The sequence below is a fragment of the Myotis yumanensis genome, unplaced genomic scaffold, assembly GCF_028538775.1.
Source record: "Myotis yumanensis isolate MYYU_CA2020_CCGP unplaced genomic scaffold, mMyoYum1.0.hap1 SCAF_12, whole genome shotgun sequence".
Lineage (NCBI taxonomy): Eukaryota > Metazoa > Chordata > Mammalia > Chiroptera > Vespertilionidae > Myotis > Myotis yumanensis.
In genome coordinates, this window is record NW_027223763.1 from 46,451,807 (window position 1) to 46,465,057 (window position 13,251).

Here is a 13,251-nt window from a genome sequence, read left to right on the forward strand (position 1 = left end):
ACCAAGTATTGAGCAAACAGAATACTGGCTGTCAGGTAGATTTCTCTCTAGAGGCAATGAATGGCCCAGGACAAAAGGCTTACAGATCCTGATATCTGAAGGAAGCCAGTGAAACAGCAGAATCCACACCCTGTCACCTGGGCAATGAACAGTCCACAGAAAGGTGGAGCCTGCCCCCTTTCTGATCAGTTTTTAGTATATAAAGAAAGACAAAGATCTCCAAGAAAGCCTTGAACATAAAAGACCAAAATAAACAAAAAAACAGATAGCAGAAGAGATAAAGCAACTCAAAACAAAACAAATAAACACAAAATACAACATCCCCAGAGACACAGAGACATTTTATCCAAGAAACAACAAAACAACAAAAGAATATTACAAAGAAAGGACTGGCAGAGTGTGTGGAGGAAAGATCTCACCCAGAAAAGCAAAACAAAAAGCCAAAGAACTGAAAAGGAAAACCAGAGGATCAAACCAGCATTCAAAATCTCAACAAGGAGAGTGCCAAAGAGAAAGAAGAGAGAAAACAAGGGTGGGGGGGCATCAGCGAAACAATACAAATACAGCTCCCAGAATGAAATTAAAAAAGGCTCTGTTTTTCTAACTAAAATAGTTCAATAAATGTCAGCATGAAGAATGATAAACAGACATACACAACACATACCAGTTCACATGACCCTGACATATAAGGCAGCTGGGGATTTAAAAAAGTCCTGTGACTTTTCAGAACCCCCCCTCTTATTCCCATCCCAAAGGCCACATATGAAAGACTGAGGATTAGGGTGGCACTGGACTTTCATAGCAATTCTGCAAGTCAAAGAAAATACTGACCAGTACCATCAAAGTTCCAAGGCAAAATTAATTTCAAACTAGAATTCTATATCCAGCTAAATTAAGTAATCAAATATGAAAGGGCAGAATAAAGACATTCTGATATGCAAAGTCTTTAACATTTTGCCACATATGCATTCTTTCTCAGGAAACTACTAAAGATTCAAGAAGTTTTAACCTAATTAATCAATCAACTGGTCCATTAAACAACAATAGCAACAAGCAAAGGTGTTCAAGCAAGGAAAAGAAATGCATGAGATCCTGGAATGGGCTTTCCATAGCAGAAATGAGGGAAGGCACAGATGATGGTGCTGGTTGTGCAACTATTCTTCAGGACATCCAGAAAGACAGCTGGCTCCAGGAAGGGCGTATGAAGAGAGTAGAAACCCTAGCTGAGTTGTGTTGAATAGTGTGGAAATTAGTATTCAAAGACAGTCAGTTTAGCACATGTTTGGCTGCAAGTTTCTAAAGATCTGATTCAGAATGGCCTAAATGCTAAACGGGAGTTTATTCTCTCACATAACCAGAGGTACAGAAGGAGGCAACTTCAGTAGCTGATTTGTTTAGCAGTTCAACATCACCATCGTTCCAGATTCTTCCTACCTGTTGCTGCTCATCTATCCTCTGCATGCTTTTAATCTTCTCAGCTGCAAGATGCTGCATGCCACACTCTAAGCCTCTGATCTGCACACACCAAAGCCAGCCACAGGAAAGGGACTCTCTTCCTTGTGGGTCTATTAGGAAACCTTCCCCAGAAACACCGCTTCTCTTCTAGGGCTCCTTGGCCAGACTCCTTCCAACCCACCACTGACTGAAGGGATGTGCCCCAGGGTTAGTTCACAGCAGTGCTCTATTGCACTAGACACACAAGGGAAATATCTGTACAGCCTGGTGGAATAATAAATGAAGCTGTTAAATCTCAGCACATCTGGCACCCGCTCATCACATTGGGTGTGAAATGTTGAATTAGACCAGTCAGGATATCAAAGCCACAGGGTAAAGATTGTGAACATCTGAATAGCATGGGAGGCTAGTGGGCTGAATTAAAAAAAAAAAAAAAAAAAAAGAGGAAAATGGTACCTGCTGGAGAAGAGTTTAAGAGATTCTCATTAAAAGTTTGGTAAATAAGAGGAACGTAGGAAAGTAAGCAAATGAAAATAAATGAGACAGTTATTAATTCCAGGGTAAATAAAATGGTTTAGGAAATGACAGTTTACTAGTTATTTGAATATTTCACAATTTATGTCAGTATAACTGATTTATCAAAAATGATGCAATTATACTGGGAATATGGAGAGAAAAAAAGGGGGGCAGGAGTGGTAGTTCAGTCTTAATCTATATTGTCCCATAACAGAAGTCAAAAGAAAGTGCCTTAACTGCTACACAAATCCCTTCCCCTTCAAAAAAAATCCCACCAAAAACTATATATTTAAAAATTTAGCAAAGCTAAACGAGTTGGAAGTAGTTGCTTCTGGGGAGGGCCAGGCAGGATTGCAGCTTTTATTATACACTTTATAGTACTCTAACTTTTAAAATTCTGTATGTCACTTTATTTTTTTAGTCTCATAGATAGAAAATAGTGAGGTTCCCCCTACTTTCTGAATGGGCCCTTTATATGGAAAACACAAACTCACAATGTATTACTCAAACAAAAGCAAGTTCTGATGTTGCCTTTCCCCCCCCATTCACCTCCTCGCCCCATCCCATTCCTCCAGCTGTCCCACCCCCACCCTTACACTGGTGGAGTCTGGGTAGTGGGGTTCTGGGTAGTGGGGGTTAAGGGGATTCATGCCAAGGAGAAGTATGAATGGGTCAGCTCTTTTGCGTTGGGTGGAGTTCAAAGTTCCAGGCAGGAGAAGGTGGCAGGTGAAGTCCTGGGAGTAGTCCTGGGACCCTGTTGTCTGGTCAGGAAAGGCCCAGCAATTCTCCAGCAAGTGTAGTTACAGAGACAGACCCCAGTGGGCATCATGTTATAGCAGGCTACTTGAGCATGAATGATCTACCAAACCTTCCAAGCTCTGTTGCTAAAAGCCAAGTGCAGTTACATAATTTAAACATCCTAACTGAATGTAATTCAAACTTCTGCACTGCTTTAGGGATAGTCCCAAAGAAGAAAATTTCATCAAAGGAAACTATTTATAGGGAAAGCCCAGATCCAAAGATAGGCAGATTTCCCCGGTGACCTTGACCTTACCAACCCTACCCATCATGATCCCCTAACTCACCTAGCACCGTGGTTGGCAAAATGCAGCTCACGAGCCACATGCGGCTTTTTGGCCCCTTGACTGTGGCTCTTCCTAAGCCTTAGGAGTAACCTAATTAAGTTAATAACAATGTACCTACCTATATAGTTTAAGTTTAAAAAATTTGGTTCTCAAAAGAAATCTCAATCGTTGTACTGTTGATATTTGGCTCTGTTGACGAATGAGTTTGCCGACCACTGACTAGCACATTCTCCCTATTAGCCCTAATTTCCTCGAGTAGCTTTCAAACAAAATCTAAGGAGGAACCCAATCCATAAGGCAGCTAGGAATGTGGCTGCCCTGGATGCAGGTTACCCTCCCCTCCCTGCATCCATCCAGGCCCTAAGGTGAACAGTTCCTGAAGTTCAGTTCACAACCATTAAGTCCCACCTCACTGCCCTCAAAACTCCCTTTAGCTCTTCTTTTCTACATCCTGCTTTCCTGAGGCCCTCTCAAGTTCCACCCCCTCCATGGAGCCTTCTCAGACTGCTGCTCACAAAGGAAGTCTTCCCCTGAAGCAACTCATGCAACCACTTTATATGTATTTGGTTGGTCCCACTGCATCTGACCATTAAACCCTTCACATCATCACTCCCTCACACTGCGATTTACTTACTACTCAAGACGATAAAGAAGATGGCTGGAATTTTTTTTAAAGGGCATTTTTAGAAAGCATTTTATAAATAAATTCATATACAAAGAAGCAGCACATACACGGAGTACACAAATTACCAGTGTGGTGGACCCCTAGCCCTTCTCTCCACTCTGGGAAAACAGATCTGACGAGAAACAATGATTCCATCTTGGTAATTGTGTCCATCTACACAGACAGTTTTTCAAGCAGCATTTCTACTCCTTTGCAGGTGCTTTTGTTTTTCTGCAATGTGGGGATCAGGCTTTTCAGTCCAGCTTTGACTTTGTTTGCAACTTCTTGATCAGAACTCTGGAGAAGGCTGAAGAGAGAAGACGAAAACTAAATTCCATAGAAATCCCTAGATTGTCTACCAGTGCTACCTGCAGCCACAGTAAACAAAATTTATTGATTTGTGAGATAAGTCTTATAACTATAAACGCATTTTTCCATCAGATAAATGATAGGGCTAGTAGCCTATGTTCTAAAACCACATAAATAAAAACCATTTCATTGTCTTGTTGGTGGAGTCACTCAAGGAAAGTAGGAGCAACTCCATTCCATATAGAATTGGTCCTTTCACTTTGACTATCTTAGGACTAACACCCTGCCTTAAAATTATTTTACTACACGTATTCTATCTCCCTTTCTCCACCTGAACTCAAAAGCAGAAACCTGGTGTTTTTCTCCATGGCACCACGTGTACAGAACAGACGGCCAAGAATGTTCACTGAGCCTCTGAATTCACATGAATGAACAGGTGCACAGAGAAAGGTGGGGCTGTGAAAGGGAAGCAGTTGATGGCCTCCTTACTGAACTCTGCAGCTAGAACAGGGGTGGGCAAACTTTCTGACTCGAGGGCCACAATGGGTTCTTAAACTGGACTGGAGGGCGGGAAGAAAAGCATGGATGGAGTGTTTGTGTGAACTAATATAAATTCAAAGTAAACATCATTACATAAAAGGGTATGGTCTTTTTTTTTTTTTTTTTTTTTTAAGTTTTATTCATTTCAAACGGGCCGGATCCGGCCTGCGGGCAGTAGTTTGCCCATGGCTGAGCTAGAACATTTAGTGAAGGGGTGAAGAGCTTTACCTTAGCGCTTAACTGCCTACATCTGAAACCTGCCTCTGCCACTCAATAACTGAATAGCCAAGAGCAATGCTATTTAAATTCTCTTTCACTCTTTTTTTAAAAATATATTTTATTGATTTTTTACAGAGAAGAAGGGAAAGGGATAGAGAGCTAGAAACATCGATGAGAGAGAAACTTCGATCAGCTGCCTCCTGCACGCCCCCCAGTGGGGATGTGCCCGCAACCAAGGTACATGCCCTTGACCGGAATCGAACCCGGGACCCTTGAGTCCGCAGGCCGACGCTCTATCCACTGAGCCAAACCGGTTCGGCAAATTCTCTTACACTCTTGACCTGTAAAGTGGGATCAACAACAGAATCACCTTTTCCCTCACAGGGTTGTTTTCGGGGCTCAAATGATCTTGTATGTAAAGCACCTAGCCAGACCCTGACACTCAGTAAGCATTCAATCAGTGTGAGTCTTTAAACAAAATAACATCAGCTCTGCTTCCGCAGACCTTGCTGGAGTGATCCATCACCAGGGAACCGGGCCCCAGAGGCGGGCTACTGTGGGGAGCCCATATAGGGTTAAGCCTCGGACTGACCTGTTGGTGAAGTCACAAACAAGTCCCAGCTTAGAGGGCACAGTCCTCTTAAGCATAATTAGGTTTGACCTTATGACCTCCCTAGATCTTATCTGGGAAGCTAATGGGCTGAGGGAAGTGCAGCAAGAACAAGAACAAAAACAAGTGAAACTCACAAGAACAGTGTAACTTTGGTAACCACTACCTTGTTTACCTCTGACTATAAAATAAAGGCTCAGTTTGCCTGGGGATCTTTCTCTGTGGCCTCAGCCAGGCACAGGAAGATCCACGGAGACTAAAGAGAGCTAGAGAGCTATGAGCTATGAATGCTGTCTCCGTGTAAATCATTCTTCGCCCACTCAGTCCACACCTTTGGGGACCCCGGCAGGCTACACGCAGGCCCTTCTCTTTACATAGGGGTTGGGACTCAGGCAGCACACCAGGGCTGAATTTCCTGTTTCCCACCCCCCACTTCTGCAGGACATGTACATGTGAACTTCTTAAACATATGCTTGGCCTTTTTTAAAGTGCCTGGTCCCTATAACTTTCATCATGTTGAGAAAGCGAAGGATAAGCTAGCAGCCCCAAGCAGCATTATTTCACTCGTGGGATACAAGCAACAAATACTGCTTGCCACCTATGAAACTGAAAAGTGCCCTTTTAATAGATCTGTGACTCACTACGCAATTTTATTTTAAATACCTTGGCTAAGCACATAGTCACATAATGCACAGTGGTAAAAGTTGAATTTTATTGAGCTTGTGTATTGGACATAATGCTAAGTATTTTATATGTATCATCTCATTTAATTTTTTTATAACAACACAGAACTATTATTTATTTCATTTTAAAACCCAGAGAATTAAGACTCAGAAGCTGAATAAAGTGCCGAAGGCCACACAGTGAGCTGGGACTGGAACCCAGTCTGTTTGTCTAGAGCTCAGCCTGCTAGACAATTCTGCTTCCCTGGGTTAGTATTCAGACTGCACACAAGGCCGATTTTCTTTTTCACCCAGAATGCTTTTTCACTTAATGCAAAAAATATTTAGGAAAATAAAAGAAAACTGCAAGAGTTTGAAGTAAACTATAAGCAGGCAGATCATTTTACCAAACAAGTCAAGCACATGACAATATTCTAAGAACCAAACAAAAATGATTACTGTATTAATAAAATTATTAGGTTATCTATGGTTCATCTTCCCTTCCGAACCCCAAATACTTCATGTGCTCCTGCTGCAATTCTAAGCAGTGTTCCATAAGAACCTATAACATCCCCCATATGTTTGCAATCCACCCAAGGGCAGCTCAGATTGATGAACGATCTCTATAAATTAATTTTATGGCACTGTTGAAATTTCTAGTTAATTAAGTGTAATGAAAGAATGTGTCAGTAGATGGTAACCTTTCAAATGTCTGATAAAGAAATTTATATTAAAAAAAAGTGCATGTTTCAGCTCATAGATTCTGGGTGTTAAACATCAACTGAAAAATTAATTTTAATGGGAAACGAACAAAATGATGTGTCACCCATATTTGTAGATATTGATATACCTGAAAAAAAGAAATGTTCATATGGAATGTGTATGTTTGTAAGTATATTATATAATTAAATTATATATTGAATAAACGTAACATTTACTGACATTACAGATGAAATTGCATAGCATTTGCATGTGAAATACTGAGGGAAATTCAAACTAAGATTGGTATGTTTTCCAAACCTCGGTAATACAGCAAGGAAAATCAACAGTGATTGCTTTAAAACAATCTACAAACAAACCTACTTTTAAATGAATGTTCTTAATAGACGGTTTCATCTGGGAATAGGATACACAAATTTTCGATGACCTGTAAATTATAAACTTAACATACGGTGTCTAGAAAATAATATGCAAGTTAAGCATATGCCTCAATTCACAAATTATCAGTTTCCTATCCATTTTAATTAGAAATAAACAATATTTGTGCAGACTTCAGAAGCAAATGCTTTTTAAATCCATTTAGAATAGTTGAGAACAATGAATGAAAATTACATGTAAATTCAGTCACAATTTAAAAAATAACTTGTCAACATTTTCCTAAGGACAAGACTAATTCATTAAAAAATATATACAGTCCTGGCTGGTGTGGCTCAGTTGGTTGAGCATCAACCCCTGCACCGAGGGGGCACCCATTCAATTCCAAGTTAGGGCACGTGGCTGGGTTGCGGGCTCAATCCCCAGTAAGGGGACATACAGAAGCCAACTGACACTCTCGATTTCCCTTCCTCTCTTTCTAAAAATATTAATAAAAACATGTTTCTTTTTTAAAAAAGAACACAAATACATTTTGGTCAAAATCATAAATGTGATGTGATAATTAAATGATTCTTCTGAATGTTATAATTCTATGATCCTTGACATCCAAAAGAGGGCAGATGAAAAAAACTGCAAGGACTGACTGAAAGGGTTATATGTGCTTTCTACTATTTGCTATACTTGTATAGATCATGAGTGACTGAAAGTAATGCTGGACTATGGCGAGCAAATGGTGGAACGGAGATATAAATGTGAGAAGTCTTTTGCACGAACAAGCATTCAGAATGGGGACCCTGCGCAGAGAAAGACACACATTACACATACCCAGAAAGAATGATGGCACCTCGATTTATACCAGCCCACGACTTCAGGTTCTTCATACCGACATGTTCTACAAGTGTCTTTGCAAAACAACCTGTAAAATATACTGAAACTTAGTGGACATCATATACCAAGATTTAAACCCCCAATTTCCCTGTCTACTGCCCTTAGATCTGTGAGTATGTTTGAATAGAAACCTAGTAAAAAGAGTTCTCTCCCAAACACCCCTAAGATGAAAAATTCCTGTTCAGGTTTATATAATGCATTTTTTGTAAAGCCATTTCTTTCAAATCTGATTCAAATCCTAAGCTACGTTAGCAGTAATAACTCAAGAGAAACGCTCACTTGGTCATGTTTGTGCTTCTTTGTTCTACTGAACGACTTAACCCTTACCTGAAAGGTATTCAGGAAGTACATGTTTGACAGCAGCACCTACGCAACACATGGAATCAATGTGTTCTACTTTTGAATCTTGGCGGGCCTTTATGTCTCACTTAACCAAGGGAGTATGATAAAAGTGATGCTAAACAATTCTGAGGCTAAATCATGAAAAAATCACCCACCTACTTTGTTCTTTTAAAACCAAACCCTCCATGCTCTAAGGAAGCCTAGGGAGAGGAACTGAGGCTGTTGGCCTCAGCCGTTGCCAGCTACTATGAAAGTAGATTCCAACCCCTAGCTGAGCAGCACTCTGCACAGAGGAAAAACAAGCTCCTGATCAAATGATTATTTTTTTGAAAACTACTGTTTTGAGGTAACTTATTATACAACAAGAGATAACCAAGGCAGCAAGCCACACTCATGTGGTGCTACGTGAAAATGACAAACACTTCGGGCATGTGATAGGGCTCTCAGTGCATTCTGATTAAGAGGAATAAAACTACTAGAACATTCCTGGACTTTGGAAAAGATGATTCAGTATATTGTTTTTTTCTTCAAAATATAAGAAGCTTTTCTCTTCTATAAAAAATTTAGTGAAAAATAGCTCCAAGTCTCTATTCTCAAAGGTGGAGTGAGAAGTGACAGCTCTGCTGTATTGACTGCCTTACTAACCATTACAACTGCAACTTGCCTAAAGACATACATTCATAATCTGTTTTCAAATACAGTCATAAAAAGCCCAAACTACTTAAGTGAGGAAAGTCTCTTTAGTGGCTAAAATACCAGAGGGAGTTGAATTTACTAAGAGAAGGTCTGGTCAAAGACAGGACTGAGAGGGGAATGGTATGCAACTTTTCGATTAGATAAGAGATGCTGTCCTCCTGGAGAGCTGCATTTACAGATCAGCCATGAGGTTTATGAAAAACCAATAAATACCAACCACTGGCTTGCTCTTTGGTCACATGTATTTCAGTGCCAAATAGACACCAGTTCAAAATTCTCTGATAAGAATAATTTTCTTCTGCATATCCCTTCCTCAAAACTAGAGATAAATACCATGCCTTTCAATTGGGGTATGATACTCACAAATCCCCTCCTCACTCCCACTGTACTGCTCTCACCATCCTCAAGAAATAGAATGGTGTTTTAGAAAGTTGGCCAAGCCCAGTCAGAATTCTGAAGTAGCAGAGAAAAGAGGAGTAAGAGCAGGGAGCGGGGAAAGAGGAAAAAAATTAAAGGATTCTAGGACACAAATTTCTAGCATTTACTAAAGCAATTCTTGCAACCACTAAATCAGTTCTTACAGGACACTATTTCTGAACACTCAAAAAACTCATGTGAACTTGCATGGCTGACATCAAGTTCAGGGATGCCAAGAATTACTGAAATCTCACTTAGGCTACAACCCAAAGGTTAAGTTTAACAACCTACCTTCTCTTCCGTTTTCTTTCATCTTTTTATCTTGTTCTATTAACCACTTCAAAACAAGGTGTCCTGCAGGATGTTCTGCAATGTGAAGCTAGGAAGCATCAAGAACACATTAATTTATTTCATCCATGCCTTGGCCTATAATCCATTCTACATCACCATATACAGATAAGGACTCAGCCATGTTGAAAGTTCCATAAGGCTTGAGAGATCTTTATCTAGAATGACCATTATACCTGGAGGTCTATCCTAATCCCCAGACTAAAATGAGGACAGTTGTTCAAGACAACACAGCCACTGAGAACTAGTTGAGGCTGGGCTTCACGAGTCCCGGTTTAAAAAGCACCCCCAAAAGTTCATCTTGAGATCAAACTCACCACTTTTCAGACTGCAATATGCAGTTATGAGGTACAAATACACCTATGGCTCAGAACCCTTTAGGAGAAACATTGAAAACTAATGCTGAATGTTGACATACAGGCATTATCTGATTCCAGGCAAGAAAGCATCTTTTTAGCTCAATCTTACTCCTTTTTCAAGGCCTATGATTGTTCCCACAGTACTTAGGATCTCTCCTTTTGAAGCACGGGAAACAAGGGGGCCAATTTTTTTAAAAAGAAACTTTCACTATGCACGCATCGTCCCTATTTGCTAATATGATCAGCCTTATGAGGGCAGGGGCCTGGGCTTCTTTAAGATCCACCGGCTCCCATATACATCTACCTGTTCATCAGGAACTTATCACCTAGTGCAGGGAAAGCGTCCCACATAATCTGGCTTCTGCCTTCCTCTCCTCTTTGCTAAGCGATTTCCAACCCCTCCAACCTTCTGTTCTTACACAAGTTGAGCTCCTTCCTTCCTTCAGGCTGCTGCACATGCTCTTCCCTCTGCCAAGAATCTTCTTTCTACCATTCTTCACTAAGCTACTAATCCTTTGGGTTTAGCTTTCACTGCCCCAGGGAAGCCTTCTTGGGGATAGGATGACTCCCACTTACAATACCATAGAACCTGTAGTTTTCTTTCACAGCGCTTATTTCAATGTGAAATGATTTTTTTGAAATGATTATTTTTTATTTAAATATTATATTCATGTTCATCAAAATGGTAAGCTTCTGGGGAAGAGGGGCAGCGTTGATCCAAATAAATATAGGCAGAGCCTATCAGAAACAGCAAAGACTTGTTACTAAGAGGGGATTAGGGGAGATGTCACAGAGGATTCTAGGGACCCTGAAGGATGAGAAGGCTTTCTACATGGAAAGCATAGGACCACAGAGATATGGGCAACACTCAAGACTGAGGGAAGAAGCACGGGCAAATGCAAAGAGGTTCAAAAGTCCAAAAAAAAATTCAAAATAGAATTAAGAGCATAGAATACACTGGGAAGACAGCTTGGGGCCAATCATGGATAACAGAGAGACTTATTTTTACTCAGGGTGTCACTGCAAGGCAGTGTTGCAACAGCACTGTTTCGAATTCAGTTTTCAAATGCAATGCTGATATGCAGTGAGTGAGACAGTTATGACTGAAATCCTCCTTGCAGCTTTCCTGCCTGTCTAAGAGCACATTACCTCTCCATCCTTGCCGCCAGGATGCAGTTCTGCTGCTGCCAAGCTGGCGACGGCATTCATGGCAGGTTGAGCGTCTCCAATGGCAGCTCCCAGAATGCAAGGCACCAACACACAGGCAGACTTATCTAGCACCATTTCTTGGGCGTGACCTTGCAGGTAGCTTAACAAAGCTGGGGAGATGGATTCTAAGAGCTCTCGGCGCCGGATCTCTGTATCTTTTTTACTGTTGGAATAGGTTAAATGAGTAGTAAGGTGAGATAAATGACAAAGGAAACATGGTGACTGTATTTTCACAAAAACCTCTAAACAATCTGTGGCATACACTACTATATCTTTCTGTTATGCATGTGCATAAGTGATTTGAGGGTGGGATGTGTCTTTCATGCTTGTGTCGTAGGATGTGACTAGCACCTGCACAGAAGCACTCAACAAGTGAAGCTTGCCTTATGTAATAATAATAAAAAACAACCCTAAACCAATCCAAAAACCAAACGACAACAAAGTATCTTATAAGACAACCCATGTTACACCATTTTATGAACTCTACTCTCTAGAATACTCAATTATGTGGTACCAGTAGCTTTAAAAAAAAAAAAAGCAAAACCAAAACAAATCACACACCTAAGTACCTACTATGTACAAGGGGCTCACAGGCATTCTTCTGGCACAACACTTTATTTTCAGGATAAAAATGAGTACAGGTTTAAAAATGGAATTCACTTTTTGAGTTTTGGAGAGAGAAGGAGCATGAGAAGGGGCCTGCATGCAGGAGCAGATTTCTGGAAGCAGGCACTACTGAAATTAATAAATCAGAGGACAAAGGGCACAACCCGCCTACCAGTCTTACCTGTGTGCATTTCCATCTCCTTTCTGCAGAACTTCAATGATTTCTCGTACTGTATGTGCAGGATCTCGGGGGCTTAGTAGGTACAACAGGACCTTCCTTCCATATTTGTCATTTAATATGTTAGACAAGGAACTAATAATTTCCTGTAAAATTACAGAAACAAAAAAGTGAATCTGTATGCTCAAAGGATGCTTGGGATCTGAATGGCAAAGAAGGATACATACTTAACTATTTCCCCCAACTTACTTAATGGAAAATGTGCAGCTAGGTGTAAAATCGTCTCATTAAAGCACCAGAGATTTACACTCAGAACACAGAACAGATTCTCTGCTGTTACTGGCATTACTGAAAAATCCAAGGAGACTTAAAAATACTTAAAGCAGTTATCTCCAGTCACTATATAAACGATATTACTTAGGCCACCATTACCACAGCAGATCAGTTAATTTGCAGCTGCACTTAAGTGTAGCATCAGCATCGATGAAGAACATTCTTATTAGAATTTCCCATTGAGATGTATGTGGAGGAAGATAAAGAAGCTCTGTTAAACAGGACAAGTGGATAAAGGCTTTTAAAGTTAGGTTGCTCATTCATGGCAAATGAGGGCTATTTAAGTATCGCACGAGAAAGGGGAGGGAAACGTGCAGAAAGACTCCACAAAGCAGTTACAAGTAACTACACTCTATGAACAGTAACCTTTTCTAGTTGTATGAATTTAAGGAACAATGGCAATGGCATCCCTATCTCAACTAAGCTCCTGTGTAAATTTGCTGTTTTCAAAGACAGAAAATTCACTGTTTAAAAATCCCTTTACACTTAATAGAGAATACACAACAGAAAAATCATCAGCTATTTCCCCCTCTAACATTCCTATTTCATGCCACAAGCCTAACAGATACTCAAAGCCATGTAGGTTTTAGCACCAGATATTCTCGACTGGCTGGGGCCATAGAAAGAATTAGGTCCAATCACGCAGGTTTACAGATGAGGAACCCAGAAAGAGGAGCGGTAACTCTACCACAGGATGGAGAGTATCAGTGGCAGGACTCT

The 13,251-nt window shown here is 40.5% G+C and overlaps 1 protein-coding gene across 3 annotated transcripts in view; it reads right to left on the bottom strand.

The window, feature by feature from the left end:
• Positions 1–2,582: 2,582 nt before the first annotated feature.
• Positions 2,583–13,251, bottom strand: part of PUM3 (pumilio RNA binding family member 3) — a 37,798-nt gene continuing 27,129 nt past the window's right edge. For all 3 annotated transcript variants that reach the window (XM_070431570.1, XM_070431572.1, XM_070431571.1), the window contains exons 14-18: positions 12,202–12,344; positions 11,355–11,577; positions 9,790–9,877; positions 7,981–8,071; positions 2,583–4,027 (exon numbers count right to left, since the gene is read on the bottom strand). In XM_070431570.1, the coding sequence (XP_070287671.1) occupies positions 3,895–4,027; positions 7,981–8,071; positions 9,790–9,877; positions 11,355–11,577; positions 12,202–12,344 (678 nt within the window). In that variant the 3' untranslated portion in view covers positions 2,583–3,894. The remainder of the gene's footprint in view (positions 4,028–7,980; positions 8,072–9,789; positions 9,878–11,354; positions 11,578–12,201; positions 12,345–13,251) is intronic.